At 32.2% G+C, this 19,738-nt stretch overlaps 1 protein-coding gene across 1 annotated transcript; it reads left to right on the plus strand.

Moving 5' to 3' along the window:
- The first annotated feature begins 7,422 nt into the window (after positions 1-7,422).
- LOC123393487 (bifunctional heparan sulfate N-deacetylase/N-sulfotransferase 4-like) lies at positions 7,423-9,614 on the plus strand. The gene is made up of 2 exons (XM_045085569.1): positions 7,423-8,644; positions 9,534-9,614. The coding sequence occupies exons 1-2, from the start codon at positions 7,667-7,669 to the stop codon at positions 9,612-9,614; spliced, it is 1,059 nt and encodes a 352-aa protein (XP_044941504.1). The 5' UTR covers positions 7,423-7,666.
- Positions 9,615-19,738: the final 10,124 nt, after the last annotated feature.

Here is a 19,738-nt window from a genome sequence, read left to right on the forward strand (position 1 = left end):
ATATAACTATATCCAAACAAGGAGGCACCATATATTGTATTTCTTTGGTTACCTTTTGTGGTTCCCATATACAGTGCTTATGTGGAAAGAAAAAAAGGAAACATTGTTACGTAGACCTACTGATGCATGCTCCTACTCTTCACATTAAATCTTATTTGAAAAAAAAAAAAATTGGTAACTGTAAAAGGAAAGAAAAGGAAAAAAAGAAAGATTCTTAAGAAAGGAGAAAAAGAGAAAGAGAAAGGAAGGGAAAAAGAGAAAGGAAGAAAAGAGAAAGAAAGGAAGAGAGAGAAAATAAAAGGAAAAAAAGAAAGATTTTCTGGTGATGGAAGCAAAATAGTAAATAAAGAGAAGAAATTAAGAACAGATGAAAACAAAAGAACTTAGGTAATTTTTATAATGATATGAGTTACAGTTGAATTTGCAGTGTACCTGGAAAATAGTATACTCTTAATAAATGTTAATACTTTCATGTGTTGAATAGGTGCTAGATGAACGTCTTTGTCTCTTCCCTAAGGGAGAAAATAGGAGCATATCCAAAACGGAAATGAATTTTAGACAGCCAAACTGGTCCTAGTTTGATTTTTTTTTTTTTTTAACTAGGCTTAAAACAAAGGGCCTGAACTCATAACCCTGAGCTAAGATCAAGATTCAGAGACTTAACTGACTGAGCCACTGAGACACCTATAGTCCTAGTTTGTTCTGAATATCCCAGGAAACATTGTGCCCAAATCTACACAAAAATGAGATAGATGTCACAGATATATCTCAAAGTCATCCCAAAGTCCTAAGGGAATTATCTGAATTTTAGAGACCCTTAGAACAGATACAGGCATTACAAAGCTGTTTGATGCTGTTTAATTGTGAACTACAGATTCTGGAGATATTATTTTAATGGTGTTAAGGGTAAAATTTGCTGATGAACTCTTGTCTATAAAAATAGATACAGAGTTCAATGCAACAATTCCTTGACTAGACCTCTCTACTTGGTTACAAATAGCATATCTGCTGCTATATCTACAAGCTTTATATGGCAAAGCAGAACAATGTCCAGTTAGTATTTTCCTTCTTCTCAAAGTTTTCAGGTCTTTCTAATAAACAAGATAAACACATAGATAGTTACATTTTTATCTTAGTAAAAATGTACTCTTTCTTTTGAAAATCATCATTTCTTCTGCTTTAGAGAACAAGATCTATGAAATGGTAAATATGCACCATATGTATGTACTATCTATATCTATCTATCTCCAGTATATGGTAATAAAAGAAATTACCTGACATTTACTCTTATATTTACTGAGTTCCCTTCATAATGTTTTGAAGTGTGAATATAGCTGACAGCTCAGAGCCATGTGCCTAGTATAATATTATGTTACAATATAATTCGGTGATAATAATATTATCATTTTATTTAAAATGACACTTTTAGGAGTTTGTGCTGATAAAAATGCACACATATGGGCCTAAAATAAATGTATTTTATGCCACTGAAATCAAGAAAATATGAAGTGTATGACAATTTAGTAATAGTCATCTGGTTTTGTATGAGTAGAAAATATTATTTCAGAAAATCATAAATCAAGCTTACTACTTTGATTTTTATTAAATTTTATTAAATATAATATTTTATTAAATATAACAACTACCTATCACTTTGTGCCTTCATATATATTTTTTTTCCAGCAACAACCATATATATATATATATATATATATATATATATATATATATATATATATATATATATATATATATATCCCAATATTTTGAGGTCTGGAAGCTTAAAGAAGTTCCAAGAGATGAACCTGTGTGATATCAAACAATTAGTCTCAAATTCTGTTTAATCAATAATGGATATTTTCAGAAAGCACTCAAAATCTTAAGAGAATAAATTTATCTTTAGCTAAAGCCTCTGTGATCTTTATAATTCTCTTAATACCAAGTTAAATAATTTGAATTAACTGCACCTTCTAGAGCAGTGTTTTTCAAGAATTTTTTGTTCTGACCCAGAAAAGAAATAACCTTCATTGGGATCCAGAAACAAAAAAAACCATACACATACAAAGCTATCAAACAAACGTTTTCTAAAGCACTATTCACCCTCACTTCACTAAGTACATTGGTATTTCTCTTCTGGTATATTTCATTTCCATTTACGTGTTGTGAACTATAATTTCAGAAAAAAACTCCATCTTTCTTGGAAGATGATTATAAATTTTGGAATTCTCCCCAAGACAGTGCAAGTATCATTAATACATGGGAATAAATGGTTAAGTGTTTACATAACATAATTTTTTATTGAAAATTGCTGCTTTATTTTTTTTTAATTTTTTATTTTTTATAAATTTTTATCCCCAGGGGTACAGGTCTGTGAATCACCAGGTTTACACACTTCACAGCATTCACCAAAGCACAAACCCTCCCCAATGTCCATAATCCCACCCCCCTTCCACCAAACCCCCTCCCCCCAGCAACCCTCAGTTTGTTTTGTGAGATTAAGAGTCACTTATGGTTTGTCTCCCTCCCAATCCCATCATATACACAATGGAAAATTGCTGCTTTATTAATGTGAAATATGAGCTAATTCTTTATAATATTCCTAAAATCAAAGACAAAACTCATTAAGCATGTGGAAATGAGATACTTGATAAAATATGTTCCCCCTTGCCCAGTGTATTATGAAAAGTCGAAGTTGAACTATTTTAAATTCTTAGGTCATTTCAACTTACAACATAGTCTCTTTTGCACTAATTCAATTCATGTCTAGATTATTATCTGCATTTTTGGTGGATATTTCTGGCTTGGAGTATCTGAAATTTTGAAGTAAAACTTGCTGATATTTGGGTTAAATTATTTAATTATGCTAACTGCTAGGTTTTTGGTTTCATCTAACTCAGTTTTTCTTACCAATGCAACAGTGGAACACAGAACCCTGGCATCAAAAATCACTCATAGCATGATCTCAGACCCTTTCGTAAGTCCCCTAAATCTCCATTTTCTCATTTTAAAAATAGATCGATAATGACTAAACAGAATGATGGGTGCAAAAAATGTAGCATAGTGTCTGTCAAGTAGTGACCATTCAGTAAATGCTGGTAATTGTGTTTTTACACAATTTGTGTAATTTTTTATTGTGGTAAATATTGTGGGTTTGCTTTTTTTTTTTTTTCAATATCAGGTGAATTTTAATGAACCTCTGTGATAATCTGTATAGTTCATGGCATCTCCTTCAAAAAAGAAACAATCACTCATACATTCATTGTGATTCCTAGTCCCCAGCTTATTTCTGAATTTCCTTCTTTCCAAAAAATAGCAATAACTGTAATAGTTTCTACAGTTGCTTTGTTTACTAATTTCTCTGCTGCTACTGCTACCAGAGATTACTAGAAATCTACAATGATTGAGAACCCTTGGTAAATGGATTTCACAGACTATTCTTTTTAAATCTATAAATGCATTCTGGAAATAAGTCAAAGAACATTCTTAAAATAGATATATGAAACAATATTGTTTTCACATTATCTAATCTTCAAAGAGAGTGACAGCTTCTGAGAGGTTTTTATTCTACTACCACTGAGGTGATGAGTCACACTTGGAAGGCTACAAGAAAAGAAAGAGAACAAGGAAGGCAGCACCTAAAATCTTCCTTTATTTCTCACCAAAGCCTGCACAGGGGTCATGGACCCCCAGTTTGGGGGGATAGTTTGTCTCAAAAAATAATGAGTAGGCCTCCCTTTCCAAATTTTTAATGATAGAAGTATTAGGACATGTGAAAGGCAGATTTACCAGACTTGGGATTAAAGTTTATTTAACTCAATTGGTATGATAAGTTCTTCTCTCTGACTTTGAGACAAATCAAGGATTCTTACAACCTAACCTTGGATTCAGATTCAGTTGTTTCCTAGAAAGCTCACACAACCTGGAATCACTTTCATTTACCAATTTCTTGTATGATAAAAAATACAAATGAACAGCCAGATGAAGATACACATAAGATAAGGTATGGTAAGGTCCTAAGTGCAGGAGTTTCTGTCCCTGTGTATCACCCTCTGGTTTGTGGATATCTCCATCAACATGGAAGCTTTACAGACCTCCAAATTTGGGGAATTTTATAAAGGCTTCATCATTTGGTCATGATCCATCACTGATCCAAATTCCCTCTCCCCATCCTGTAGATGAGGGCCAAGCTGAATGTTCTAAGCTTCTAAATAGGGCTTGGTCTTTCTAGTGACCACCAGGAGCCCAATAAGCATTGCCTCACTAGAAAAAAAGATACTGCTATCACCCAGGAAATTCCAAGGGCTTTAGGAGCTCTGTGTCAGGAACCAGGGTCAAAGACCAAATATTAGAACAAAAGATGCTCCTAGTGCTCTTATCACTTAGGAAATTACAAGTGTTTTAGGAGCTTTATGCCAGGAACTGGAGGGCAGATATGTGTGGGGTGTGTGTGTGTGTGTGTGTGTGCGTGTGTATAATTTTTTTCTATATTTCACAAAAAGAGACTCAAACAAATCACAGACTACATTGCTTAGACATCCATAACAATGTCAAACCATCTCCTCTTTCAGGCATAGAACATAAGTAAACATCTTTGCTATACCATCTTTTATTGCCCAGACTTGCTCACTTCCACTGGATAATTTTTGTTAGGGAAGGATAGGTAGGAGGATTGAATGGGAAGGATAACTCCTTAGGATAAAACACACACACACACAAACACACACACACTCACACACTCATCCTCACACTCACACTCACACATTCAAATTCACTTATCTACAATAGTGATAATATATATCTATCATTCTTCTAACTCTGAACATATTAATGTTAAATAAATGTCACATTTAAATTTTATTTATTCTTTTGGTTGGCAAATTCTAGTTCCATATGCTTTTTAATTTTTTTCACTATTGCATATTAACATGAGCTGTTCTAATATGCAAAACTGACATCTCATCCTTTGTGTATTCAAAAATAAAAATCACATCTTTAATGTCAGAACAGATAAGGATTTAACAAAGTATTAACTTTTCAAACATTTAGTTTCTTTTTAAATTCCCAACTAAATTTATTTTTAAAATACTAAACAAACCCCCAAGGTATGTGGATTAAATAGATTTCTGCTCTAGTGGGTGAAGTAGGGGGTGGGAAGGTAGGGATGGGCTAATTCCATGTATGCTTAAATGGATTTCTAAATCAATACATAAACTTGGAGAAATCTAGTAATAGACATAATACAAGACTTGCTAATTTCCTTTGACAAGTTTCAGATTTCTTTCAATATTTATTATATAATGTTTAATTTAATTTTTAATTTTAAAATACACTTTATGAAAATTATCAGATACATATAAAAATAGAGGATAGGGTATAATTGATTTATACATTTTAACCAAATCAAAGCCTTTTTATTGCTGTATTTCATTTGTTTTTAGTAAATTACATTTCAATTTATTTATAGGAAATAGAATTTTGAAACACTTGAAAAGTTTTTGGACAACAAATAATTAATTATCTTAAAGAATTATGTTGGGATACCAATATTAGTAAGTCCCTAACATAGAATTTAATTTTCCTTTAAAGTAAATATTAAATCACTGGGAAGTTTTTACAAATTGCTTTACTGTCTTTTACAAGCAAAGATTCAAGTGTCTTCTCTTTCTTTAAATATAAACATATATATTGCATATGAAGAGTTAAAATATCTGGTAGAAATTATAAAATCCCAAATTATGGATTTGGGGGATTGTTTCAATTTTTTTTCCGAAATCTAAGACATAAACAAAAGTTATTTCAAGTTATTATTGAATTTTATTTAAATTACCAACTAAGGGGTGCCTGGGTGACTTAGTGAGTTAAAGCCTCTGCCTTAGGCTCAGGTCATGATCTCAGGGTCTTGGGACCAAGCCCTGCATTGGGCTCTCTGTTCAGTGGGGAGCCTGCGTCCTCCTCTGTCTCTCAAATAAATAAATAAATAAAATATTTTTTTAAATAAATAAGTAAATATATAAATAAATAAATTACCAACTAAGAAAAATGTATTTCAGAACATAAAAATATAAAACGGAAGTAGTGACACAATATTATAAAGTATAATAACTCGATTTTTTCATCATTAATTTTTAATCATTAATAACCATTAATTACACAGATTCCTTAAATTTAAAAGCAAAATACAAAAATCCATAAAGTAGTTAAAATATGATACAATATATACAATATACAACTTGTTTACATTATATAATACAGGCTACTTTGATTTTTATGATGTTGTATGTCAATAATATACAGTATTATTATGTATTAAAGTATATGTATCACAGATTGAAAATATGAACTCTTTGATTGCTTTCCACTAGTTTTACATTAGTTTGGCAAATTGGGAAATGGAAAATTCCATAAATAGTCTAAAACAGTTTTGAGGAGAATGAAGAAAAATTTTCTAGAAAGAAATTCACTAAAAATCATAGTCATCCTTCAAAAAAAAATCTAATAATGGAAAATTATATCCATTTGTGGTGAGGCCAGTTGGGGAAAGTTTTTTTTTAATTATATTTACATTCTTTTTCTTTTGAACTAAAGAAAGTGATAAGGAAATAGAACATTTGACAGCTGGATAAAAATTAATAATGGATAAAAATAAATTAATAAAAGTTCCACTTTAGTTCTGATTATAGGAGTAAGCCAAATTTAGGAATGTGTTTTGAGACAAACATGTCAAAGCTTTCCTTCTTATGTAGGTTCCTGACCTCTTATTAGAGGCCTCTGAGGATGGGTGTTCCCATTTTGTTCTTTCTTCCATAGTTTTTTTTTGCGCTTTGTTTTAAGAATAGAGGACAAATCTTATCTATTTTGGCTGTTACAGTGAAGGAGACCAAGTGCCTCCTTGTAACTTCTGAAAAGGATACATTATTGAAGGGAAAAAACTGTAGCAACTGTATACTTAAGACAAAATAATTCCCTCAGCTTGGCACTCCAGATACTGAACAGAAATAAGAACATGTTTCACTGTTCCAACTCCCACACAAATACATGATTTCCTAATTTTTTATGTAAATAATGCTTACCAGTTCTGTAGAAGCCATCTTTATGGTAATTAATGTTTGCACTAAAGCTTTCTTTCTTACCTCTCTTCTCTTTTGAGATGGCTAGTTTGAAAAATGATCTAAAAAATGTGTGTGTGTGTATACTCTTTGCCAAAATCAAATAAGATTAAGATTCTGTATTTTTGAGGACATGAACAAATCTACTCTAATAATAAAAACTTAGACTATAAACTTCAGCCTATTACTAGTTTAGCATATTAACATACTAAAATTATCTCCAATATGTATGTTTTTTGTATATAAGCATATCTATCACATAAATACTTCTATTTCTAGTTATGTTTTAGTCATTACATTTCTTTTTTTTTCCAGATAATGTTTAAAGGATTCTGCATCAATATTTGGTGTTGGACAAATTCAAAATCTCTTCAACTTTTGATCTTCTGCTCCATCGCCTTCCAGCTTTAACTTACTTGTGACCCCTTCAAACATTTTACATGGTTTGCAATGGTTACATGAACTTGTGGGGAGTGATATTTGCACCATCTCATACTTTATTCACTATGGCACTTTAGGAAAAGAAATTGGAATAAACTTCCAAAGCGGTATTTTAAAAAATGAATCTTATTGTGAAGCTTCGGAGAAGTTTTCGAACACTGATTGTTCTCTTAGTTACCTTTTGCTTGGTGAGCATTGTCATTTCTGCCTATTTCCTCTACTCTGGCTATAAACAGGAAATGACACTTATTGAAACCACTGCAGAAGCAGAATGTGCTGACATCAAAAGTCTACCATATCGTTCACTGGAGCTAAAAACAATTAAACCTATTGATACATCCAAAACTGATCCTACCGTCCTCCTATTTGTGGAGAGCCAATACTCTCAACTTGGTCAAGATATCATAGCTATCTTGGAATCTAGCCGATTTCAGTACCAAATGGTCATTGCCCCTGGCAAGGGGGATATACCTCCTCTTACAGATAATGGCAAAGGGAAATATATTTTAGTTATTTATGAAAATATTCTGAAGTATGTCAGCATGGACTCATGGAATCGAGAGCTTTTAGAAAAATACTGTGTGGAATACAGTGTTAGTATAATCGGTTTTCATAAAGCCAATGAGAACAGCTTACCAAGTACACAATTAAAAGGCTTTCCATTAAACCTTTTCAATAATCTAGCTCTAAAGGACTGTTTTGTCAACCCTCAGTCTCCTTTGCTGCATATTACCAAAGCCCCCAAGGTTGAGAAAGGCCCTCTTCCTGGGGAAGACTGGACTATTTTCCAATATAATCATTCAACCTACCAGCCTGTGCTTTTAACTGAATTACGGACAGAAAAATCCCTTTCATCCTCATCCAGCAAACCACTCTATGTGACGGTGATCCAGGATCTGGGACTTCATGATGGAATTCAGCGAGTTCTTTTCGGCAACAACTTAAACTTTTGGCTACATAAGCTCATCTTCATAGATGCCATTTCCTTCTTGTCAGGGAAGAGGCTGACACTGTCCTTGGACAGATATATTCTTGTGGACATTGATGATATCTTTGTTGGGAAAGAGGGAACAAGGATGAATGTCAAAGATGTAAAGGTAAGAACATTTATAAATAACATCGTAATTTTTATTTCACTAACTGTGGTATTAATAAAATATAATTTTGAATATTTTGGATTCTTAATGACACAAAATTTTCAGATGTGGTATGTTTGAGATTAATTAGGCATTAAAAAAGTTTTGAACTAAGCCTTGACTACTCCTCACACACATACCCAGATGCTTCAGAGGGGATAGAACTAAAATATCCGAAAGAACATTTGAACTTAATCTTCTTAGAGACATCTCAGGTGGAACCCTGAGAACTGTCTCCCTTATTTTAGCACATGTTGCAGTTCGTAGCAGTAAGACCAATGTAATCATAAAACTTGATCTCTCCACTGATCTCTTGGCTCTACTTTGGTTTGACAATGGTGGTTGAAATACAAGGTAGAGAAGGAACCCAGGATCTTTTGTAACTTCCAATAAGCATAGTGTTTGTTTATATGAAATGTTCGTAGATTCGTAAATATAGATATGAGCAAAAATACAGTTTGTAGAGAAAGTATATTGGATTTGAACTCAGAAGTCTTCCATTATTATCTCTTTTATTAACTTATCATATTATTTGGGGTAACACAACAGTGTTAGTACTTCCAGTTATGATCAAATTGACTATATAACACATTTACCTTGCAATTGCTATTAGGTAGAGGAAAAAGCCACTTGGTTAGGTAGGTAATTCTGAGAATAATTCCTTCTTTTTCCTCTTGATTCAATATTCTCATTTGTGTCTGCCTTGTCCTATATATAACTAAATTCATTCTTGGACAAATAAGTTTAGCAAACATAGAAATAGCACGCAACTTAAAATTATGAGAGAAATAAAGATTATTAAGATCATAGCATGTTTTTTTTGAACTCCTGTTTTTTTAATCCCCCAAAGAAGAAACCTCAGTACTACTTCAAAATGATAGCATTTTTCTCCATCCTAAGGCCTATGACCATGAAGGTAAAATACGATTAAGACCAGCGATATAAAATCACTTTTTGAAAACATTCAAAGTACATGTGAACCAGCGAACTTCGCTTTTAATGAGCCACTGAACGAAACATCACTTGACTGGTACCCAAATATTTTATTTTGGACATTATTGTAAAGGAATTAAGTGATGCCTCTTGAGTTCTCTCTAGATCCTTTTTTTTTTCTTACTTGTTTTGTATTTGCTATTCCTTTAATTAGTATAAATTCTAGTTTTATTTTTTATTTCAAAATCATAAAATTAAGAAGAGGTTATATACTTTAAAAGTTCTCTGAGTGATTCCTACACTGAAATCCTAAAAGGAAAGTGTTTCCTAATTTCAGTTTAACAAAACATGAATTGAAAAGGTTTTTATAACTCTAACAAATTTTTTATTTCAAATTCAGCTCTTTCACTTATTCTCAATAAAAACAAATAGCTATTCATTATTATACAATATTCCCTGATGCATTATACAATATTCACTGATGACTTCTTAAGTGACATAATCTCCAACAAAGTAATAGAATACCGAAATTTAACAAAAGCTGGAACAATGTCACAGGCAGAGAAAGGATCAGGAATGTTGTATCTGTATATGGGTATATATGTAGTTTGTATATGTATGTGCACATGTATCTTAATTATATACAGTACACACACACACACACACACACACACACACACTCATGGACTGTCACTTTGAAGAAAATACTTCTTCCTGCCCTTTTGTTACCCCTTTTGTTGCTGATTCTTCCTCAGAACTGTTTATCAAAGAGTATCAGAAACTTGATTGGATGTGAGAGCTATTACCCTTTTGGTTATTTAAAGGTCAAGAGGAAATAGTTCTCCAAGTATAAAAATTCTAGTCCCAGCCCTTGGCATTTGATTTTATTTTGACCTTATTTTTAGACTAATATGATATTGTGGAAAAAGAAAAAAATTTATTTGTAGAGAAATTCTCAATACTCCAATGTTCTTCACCTTCATATTCCTTTTCTGGTATTGTAACATTTAATCATACACTGGTAAAAATGAGGAGAGACCCATCTTCCTTCAAACTCTCCCTGAATTTACTAAAACAAGAGTATTGCATGGTAACTAAAATTTCTCTCTGTAATACTGAAATAGAAAGTAAAGGTATTCCATTCCTCAACAGAACACATATGGGAAAGCATATGGTTCATGGTTGAAAATTCTTGGTTATTTACATGATCGGACTCTCCCTGGGCCACTCCCACAATTAAACCTGGAGCACATAGCTGGGAGCATTTAACAACAAATTTAAACAGTTTTGCCTACAAAACCACTTCACTCTGTTGATAAAAAAATATATTAGCATATTTTAGCTTGAACATATTTTCCCATTTTGAGATAGAGATTCTGGATCATACTGCTAAAGAATTAACACTTTTAAGATTCAGTATTTGATACAGTGGAAAGAACACAAGTTTTCGGTTTTTTGTTGTTGTTGTTGTTGTTGTTGTTGTTGTTTTTTAATTTCAGAGAGAGAGCATAAGCAGGGGAAGGGACAGAAGGAGAAGCAGGCTCCCTGCAGGGAACCCGATGCAGGACTCGATTCCATGACCCTAGGATCATGACCCCAGTCAAAGGCAGAAAGAAGCTTAATGAATGAGCCACCCAGGCTCCCAGGGTTTTTTGTTTTTTGTTTTTAATTGAACTTGAAAACCCATATTCTTTTCACTTCATGGTTCTACCTGACCTGAGCTACCATGTATCTAGCTTTTTCAGAAACCTACATACTTTATCTGAGTTTATCATGCCTTCCTCTAACTAAAGCCATTGAGATAGAAATCAGTAGGTTCATTTCCAAGGCAAACAAAATTAAGATCCGGTATTTGCAGTAACTATCATTTAATTGTTGCCAAAATTTTATCATATATATAAAAATTCAAGATATAAGAGAAAAATTATTTATGTATATGATCTTCTAAAAACTAATTATATTTCAAATGATTATAAAATATGACTATCAATATAGTCAGAGAATATGGTCATGTTTTGACCTGGTAATATTTCTGTGTGGTCTTAAAGGCAATCACAAAATATTGTACATCTAAACTTCTATTAACAGGATGACCTCAGGCTTTTTAGGGTAATGTCTTGTATACTTGAATTTATTCTTTACTAGTTTTGAAGACAACTCTCATTTTCTTAATGGCCTTAAATATATGTATGTAATGTTCATTCCCAATGTCATAACAGTTGAGTAATGATGCATTTTTAGGGAAAGCAAAAATAATAAAAGGCTAAACTATTTATTAAAATTTTAATTCTAAAAAACTTCTTGCAGCCCACTAATTTGATTTCTATGGAAAATACTTTACTCTTCGTTGGAACATTTGGTACAGTCATAGGTGTTTGGTAAAATTAATATGTTTTTTTATCATAGTTTCCTAAGATAGAATAAATGTTCTTTCCCAATAAGGGCTTTGAAAACATGAACATGGTGAATGTAAGCTTCCACATCGGCAAGGAAATCAGATTTATTATTGATGTTATCAATAATTTTGATGCTTTAATCAATTCCTGTTGTTACTTTGTTGGCAAAAAAACATCATTATTAGGATTTTTGTGTGTCTTTACATTTTGTAAAGAAAAGCATTTATTTATTTATTTATTAACTATCTACTGCATGTAAGACAATTAGACATGTTCTGCCTAATAAATCTAAACTTCTTATTTTAAGGTTCTATATGGTCCAGTTCAATTTATCTTCTCAATATTTATTCTTAATATTTCTCAATACATGCTGCTTGTATTAGGCTAGCTCACTGTCTCTTCCTCAGCCATAGTTGGCACATGTCTACCTTGATCTCTTTTCTCAGTCTTTGTGCCCTGACTAAAATATGTTCTCTGAATCTACCTTTATTTCAAAAGATATTTTAAGTCCTACTTCTTATGAGAAGGTGATACATGTCCTAATGACCCCAGTAGATGGGGATTTCTCTTTAAGTTGACTCCCTGAATAATCGTTAGCATTAACTCTTACTTAGCATCCTCATGTACATGAACCAACTCCAAAATTAGACAATGAGACAGTTTTTCTCACACATGTACATATCAGAAAGAACATAACAAGGAAACTTAAACATGTTAAATTTTATTTTTTCAGTGTTCCAAGAGTCATTGTTGATGCACCACACCCAGTGCTCCATGCAATACCTGCCCTCCTTAATACCCACCACCAGGCTCTCCCAAGCCCCCACCTCCCTCCCCTCCAAAAAATAATTTAAGGGTAGTTTTGAGGTTTATCTCAAAACAAGTGACATATATTTTAAGTAGGGGGCAGAACTAGAAAAAAAAACTATGTTATAAATCTGAAATACAAAAGAAGAAGAAGAAGAAAAAGAAGAAAGAAAAGAAGGAGGAGGAGGAGGGGGAGGGGAAGGAGGAGGAGGGGGGGAGGGGAAGGGGGAGGGGAAGGAGGAGGAGGAGGAGAAGAAGGAGGGGAGCAAACTAATTGGTTTCTTTTCTTTTCTTTTTCTTTTTTCCCTCTACATGGTGTTTTTGATGGATCTGTACCCTAGATTAGTGTTAAAGCTTGATCCAGATAAAACGATTTAGGAATATCTTAACCTGGATATTTCCATGCACTTATTTGACTACATATTTCCTGAGTTGCAAATCATATGCCCAGAGATTTAAAGTGTAAAAGATATTGTGAAAATAGAATGACCAAAACGTGAAAGATGGGAAGTTAATAGATATAAAGGCATTTGTAGGAATTATCACATTTAACAAAGATCAGATTACTATGAATAGGAAAGAAGAAATCTATCATAGAAGAAAATTTTAAAATCTTGATTAACCATTTCAATAAGGGTTGGAAGAGAAAAAGAAAAAAAATTTATGATTTCTAAAGTCATGATCTAAGAAAACAGGAACTTTCTGGTGCTATGAATATTGATATAGAAGATGAGAGGCTACACTGGTAAATGAAAAGATTAGTTTTCTAACATTTTATAATTAGAACTCAAACAGGTTATTATATCTGACAAATTAATAGGGAAACATTTTTTTTTAGAATCCTTGATATCCGAGACTGAAAGGATCACTATCAAAAATGGAGCTGAAAAGTAAAAATTATATATGATAAATGGAATCCATATTTGACACTTATCAACCAGTGTAGATTTAGCAATGCAGAACCATCCAGGCAATAGGAGTTGCATGGATGGCCTAGTCAGACAATCAGGCAAGAAGCATCTGAAAGTTTTTGGCAGTTTCTAAGTAAGTGAGCAAGACATGCAACCAGTAACAGTAGCATAAAAACCAAAAAGTGGCCCAGGAAGATGGGATTAGATTTTATCAAAGATATTACACAACAGACTGAAGGCACCCAGTTCTGGGATTAGTCTGTAGGCAAAGAATGTCTTCCACCTGAGAAAAATGACATAGAAGGCAGTGCCCTAATCACAGAAGAAGGGTAGCATGTGACAACATTTGACATCATGGAGTTCAGCATTGGACACATGACAGGGAACTTGGAAGGCAAGAGCTCAAGCATAACAATAATGCTGTACAGAAGAAAGGAGCCATCAGCAAGATTTGCTGAAATTGCAGTCCTCACACTGACCTAGAATGCCTTAATCTTCAGGACTCTAAGAAAAGGACTGCACTTAGTACCTCATGGACTCCTTAGATGCCCGGGTGCAAGAATTAGGTATATGATTTGAGGGTGCTTGGTTGGTTCAAAAGATAAGCAGACAAAAGTGAATAGTGATCTCAGAAAAACTCAAACAAAACTTAAATTTTATTTCCAGGCTTGGAAGAGGACAGCCACCATATAGATGTATTTAATAAAAAATTTTCTTCTTTGATTTATAAGCTCAATGTTAATGTCTCAGATTTTCTTCTGAATTTTTTCATGTGGTACTTTGACTTTGACTTTGTCAATGGAAGAAAAAACTCTCTCTTCCAAAAAAGAGATTTATTTATGGAAGTAAATATTGTCTGTACTTAAAAAGTTACCAAAGTGATATAAAAGTACACTTTTAAAAGACAAGAATGGGAAAAAAAAGAGAGAGAGAATATATATTAGTAATATCCCTTCCAAATTGGGCATTTAACTAAAAAGATTTACATTTTGTTTATTAACTTCATGTAACTTAATCCAGTTATATCTTTATACAGGTGAGAAATAATTATTTCATCTATGGGCTCTGAATGTCATTTTTTATTATAGAATTTACACAAACATAAAATATTCAGTTCTTGATTTCATTAGTATAGGCAGGACATGTTCACAATTATCTGCATTACAAGGTAGAACGTAAAATATACCATGACAAAATGTGAAGAATAGGAACAAAGAAGAGGAATTCTTCTAGGAATTAGGGAAATTTCATGGAGGAGGTAGCATTTGAGTCCTCGGTCACGGTATGACATAACACTAGCAAATCTGGAGGGGGTGGTATATTCATGGTCAATGGATCAACCCAAGCTAAGATTTGGCTAAAAATATTAGATTTGGGGGAATGGTAAGTTGACTGCATTGGCTGGATGAATAAGTAAGGAAGTAAAGTAAGTGTTATTAAATGCTGAAGATACTGGTTGTGTCCATAATATAGAGCTTTCTTGCAGAAGGATACTATTTGAGTCACTGAAAATTTTAAACCAGAAAGTAATATGATCAGAATTGGGATTGAAGAAAAATGCATTGTTTGAATCAGGGACATGTTTTTTTTTGTTTGTTTGTTTGTTTTGTTTTGTGGAGACCTCTCAAAGAACCTATTACAATTATATTATAATTATATAGAAATATATATAGGAATATATAGGAATTAGGGAAATTTCATGGAGGAGGTAGCATTATATTATTATAGTATATATATTATATTATTATATTATATATAATAATATATTATTATTATAGAAATAATAATTCTCACATATTTTTGAAAATGATTTATTTAGCATAGTCATATACACTAAGCATTGTGCTAATAATTTACAGGAATATCATTAAATACTCACAACAACACTAAGAGGAAATATTTTGTACATTTGTGGAATGAATAAAATGAGGCTTGGCAATATTAAGATACTCATGTAGCTAATAAGTGGCAGAGCAAACAAACCCAGACTGTCACTAATGTCTATGCTTTCTTTTAGAAAACAATGGTGTGGATTTGGGTTTGAGTCTCAGTGCCAGCAGTAACCTGTTAACTTTGGACCTACTTATTAACTTCTCCAATTCTCAGATTATAGATCTGTAACACTGGTGTAAAAAGACCCACCTCTTAGCATTATAGTGAGGTTATAATAAAATAAGACATGGTAAGTTGCTAGAACAGAGCCTGAATTCTAGGATTTACTCAATTTAGCTTGGTGGTCGTTAGGATGGAAAGGGGAGAGTAGGAGAGTTTATGCAGAAGTAGAATTGACAGGACTTAGGCACATACACAAAGGAGGAACAAACAGGTGGAGATGTGATAGCATCATGGCTTTTCCTGGGTGTATGCTTTAACATATGCAGAATCTGGCAGAAGAAAAGGTGTTGGAAAATCAGGCGTTCTGTTTAAGGTCTAATGATTTAATGTATAGGGATATTCAGCAGTAGGCATTTAAAAAAGCAAGTCTGAATTTTTGGACACTGTCAGAGGTGGAAATATCATCAAGCTTAATCTTAGTGATGATCGCCAAAGGGAAATCAAGGAAGGAAAACAGGTTGAATGCATCTTTTGGATATCCTGTAATAAACCCAAGTTTATGACAAGTTACTTTCATACAGAGGAAAACTTTTTCATGTACTAAGATAGTAGCCATCTGACAGCCTCTTCATTAATTATATGGAAGAAAGCCTGAAACCTCAATAAATGCTTATTGTCCAAAGGAATAAAATTAAAGGAATGCCTAACTGTAAACAGCATGGTGTTCATGCAACAGAGTAAGCACAATCATTTATCTGGAATTTGGCAATATGAATTCTTTCTCCTTCTTATTTATGACCTCGTGATTAACAAGAATTGCAATATGACCCCTTTCTAACTTGACTGTGAGGTGTACCAAATGACTTTATCATAAATATCCTTGAAATGTGGAGTGATGTATAGGGGTTAAATATAAAGGGAACAAGAAAGCTAGAGCCTCATTTTTAGTTATTGTGTCCAGAAATTTTTATATATATATATATATATATATATATATATATACATATATATTTAAAGATTTTATTTATTTATTTGAGAAAGAGAGAGAGAGCATGAGAGGGGAGAAGGTCAGAGGGAGAAGCAGACTCCCCATGGAGCTGGGAGCCCAATGTGGGTCTCAATTGTGGGACTCCAAGATCATGACCTGAGCCAAAGGCAGTCGCTTAACCAACTGAGCCACCCAGGTGCCCCAGAAATTACATTTTTAATGAAAGATTTTTATTTAAGTTTCATGTGATTATTTTCATATGATTATCTTGATGACAGTGTTCATTCTGAACATGTCTGCATTTTTTATTGGAACAAGGGTTTTAAAGGCATACTTTCATTTAAATCTGTTTTCTGGGTATCAATTAATTATTATTATTTTTTTAAATTACATTTTAAAATAAGACCTCTTACTAAGTGAGGATTTTCTGCACAGAACAAAAGCTTTTTCCATACAAATTCAATTTTAATTTAAGATTGGACATTCCCTGAATTCATTTGCACTCAAAACAGGTTAAATAGTAATGGATCTAACACGAACATGAGCGCTCACTTTGGTCAGTATACAATATAGATAATTACTGAGTAGAGAACAATCTCTTGATACACCAGGGGAAGAGCACAATTAAAGTCCATGAGCTTCATTTTGCTACTTGAGATGTAGCAATTGTCTCCATGGGAAAGAGAAAATGTTAGAAAATATTTTGGTAAAAGCAAGCAGGCTAGCCACGTCTCAGCAAGGTAGAAAAACAACCCTGATTCGAGTTCTTAAATCTCATTGTTAACGCCTAAAAGCCCTGGGGATATTTATGTGGATATTTTCTGATTAGTTTTGCATATTTTGTCATTCTCTGTGATGATATAAATAGTGATTAATGCTCAGATTATAATGAGCCTCTTTTGCTAAGGCCCCCATATTTTTGTTATGATAATCATCAAAAGATACCACAAAATGGTTTCATTTCTAAAGAATAACTAAAGAGAAAAACAAAACAAAACAAAAACTTACTCATTTTATACTACTATAGAAATACACATGTTCTGAAACAAATTATCATGAATAAAGCATCTTGATTATATAATCCTGAGGCAGTTAGATGATTATTATTATTATTATTATTATTACTACTAATACTAATACTACTATTAAGATAACAGATTAAACTATTGAAGTAGTTATAAACATTGAATTTTATTTTCATTCAACTCATAATTTTTCATGTCTACTTTGAGCTGCGCTCTCTAGCTCTTTGCTGAGGTTGAAAATTTCCACCTGCTACTTTCTTTTTTCAAATAAATCAAATATTCTTCTGATGTGTTCCTTTATTATTATACTTTTGAAACATTTCATGCATTTTAAAGAGTGTATATGATGAATATTATTTAAAGCATGATAAGAAGAAAAATGGCTGTGTCCATACCACTTAGCTTAGGGTATAGAATATTACCACCACCTTCCCTGTCACATACCACTTTTTCTGCTGGAGAGGTAATTTCGTGAATTTTGAAAGATACCATACATTGTGAATGTTACCATACATACAATACAAATTTTCTGCAATTTTTCCCTTTGATTCCTTAGATTCTTCTACACTGATGATTATAATTCTAGTTCGCGATACTTAATTTCTGTGTAGTATTTGTTTTTCCCAATGCTGGCTTTGTAAGACTTTTAATTTTTTTTGCTATTTGGTGGATATATAATTGTAGATGAGTTGTTATTTGCATTTCTTGATTATTTATGAGGTTGAATAACTTTTTTGTACTTAATGGCCATTTTTTTTCAAATTTCCATATTTTTAATTGTAAAACATCCGATTTCATTTCTAACTGCCTCAGTGTTGATTGCCTAAGAAAAGGATTTTCTCCTTCAATAAATACAACAGTATCATACTTGAGAAAGTTTAAATGTACAATATTTTGTTATACACTATATTAAAAATTTATCCAAGTGGCTAAAAATTACTTTATATCTTATTTTAGTTTTTCAGGATTAAATCAAGATTTGTAATGTAATAATGCTTATCAACATAATCTGTTTATTTTAATCTGAGACAGTTCTCTCACAATTTTTGCTTTCATCACATTGACTTTTTTTGTTATGACTTTGTTTTTTGGAGCAGTTTTAGGTTTATAGCAAGATTGAGAGGAAGGTCCAGAGGTTTCCCATATATTCTTTGCCCCCGCACATAACATAGCCTCTCCCATTATCAACATCCCCCACCAAAGTGATATATTTCGCAATTGATGAACCTACACTGACACATAATCATCCAAAATCCATAGCTTACACTAAGTTTCACTCTTGGTGTTGTATAGTCTATTATATTGGACAATTGTGTAAGGATAAGGATTCATCATAATGGTATCAAACAGAACATTTTCACTGCCTGAAAAAATCCTCTGTGCTCTACCTATTCATCTCTCCTCTCCTACTTTTTTATATGTTTTGCAAAACCTGTGTGTTGTTTTCTCATTTTAACTTTGAATCATTTGTTTTTATATTGATTTTTAGTTCTTTATATAGTCTGGATTCATCCTCTGTTGATGATATGTTTCCAAATATCTTCTCCTGCATTACTACATGACTTTTCACTTCTTTAAAGGTCATTTCATTGATGAAAAATACTTAATTTTTATTGTAGTAAAGTATATCTGTGTTTTAAATACATTATGGGCATATTTTGGTATGTATGTTTTGTCATCTCTATCTCAAGAAGTTTGTGAAATACTGACCTTATCTGTTATTTAAATGTTCTCTATAAAATAATATGAACCTAAAAGTTTCACTTGGGGATATTTTAAAATTATTAACTCTTTTAAAATTACTATTATATATTTTTTCTTTTTAAACTATCTTTATGAGTTATTTTATAATTTATATTTTTAAGAAAATTTTCCATTGTATTACCTCAATATGTCTAGTTTAAATTTGTTCACAATAAAAATTTTTTATATTTTTAATC

The sequence above is a fragment of the Mustela putorius genome, unplaced genomic scaffold, assembly GCF_011764305.1.
Source record: "Mustela putorius furo isolate JIRA1106 unplaced genomic scaffold, ASM1176430v1.1 tig00000868_pilon_pilon_pilon, whole genome shotgun sequence".
Lineage (NCBI taxonomy): Eukaryota > Metazoa > Chordata > Mammalia > Carnivora > Mustelidae > Mustela > Mustela putorius.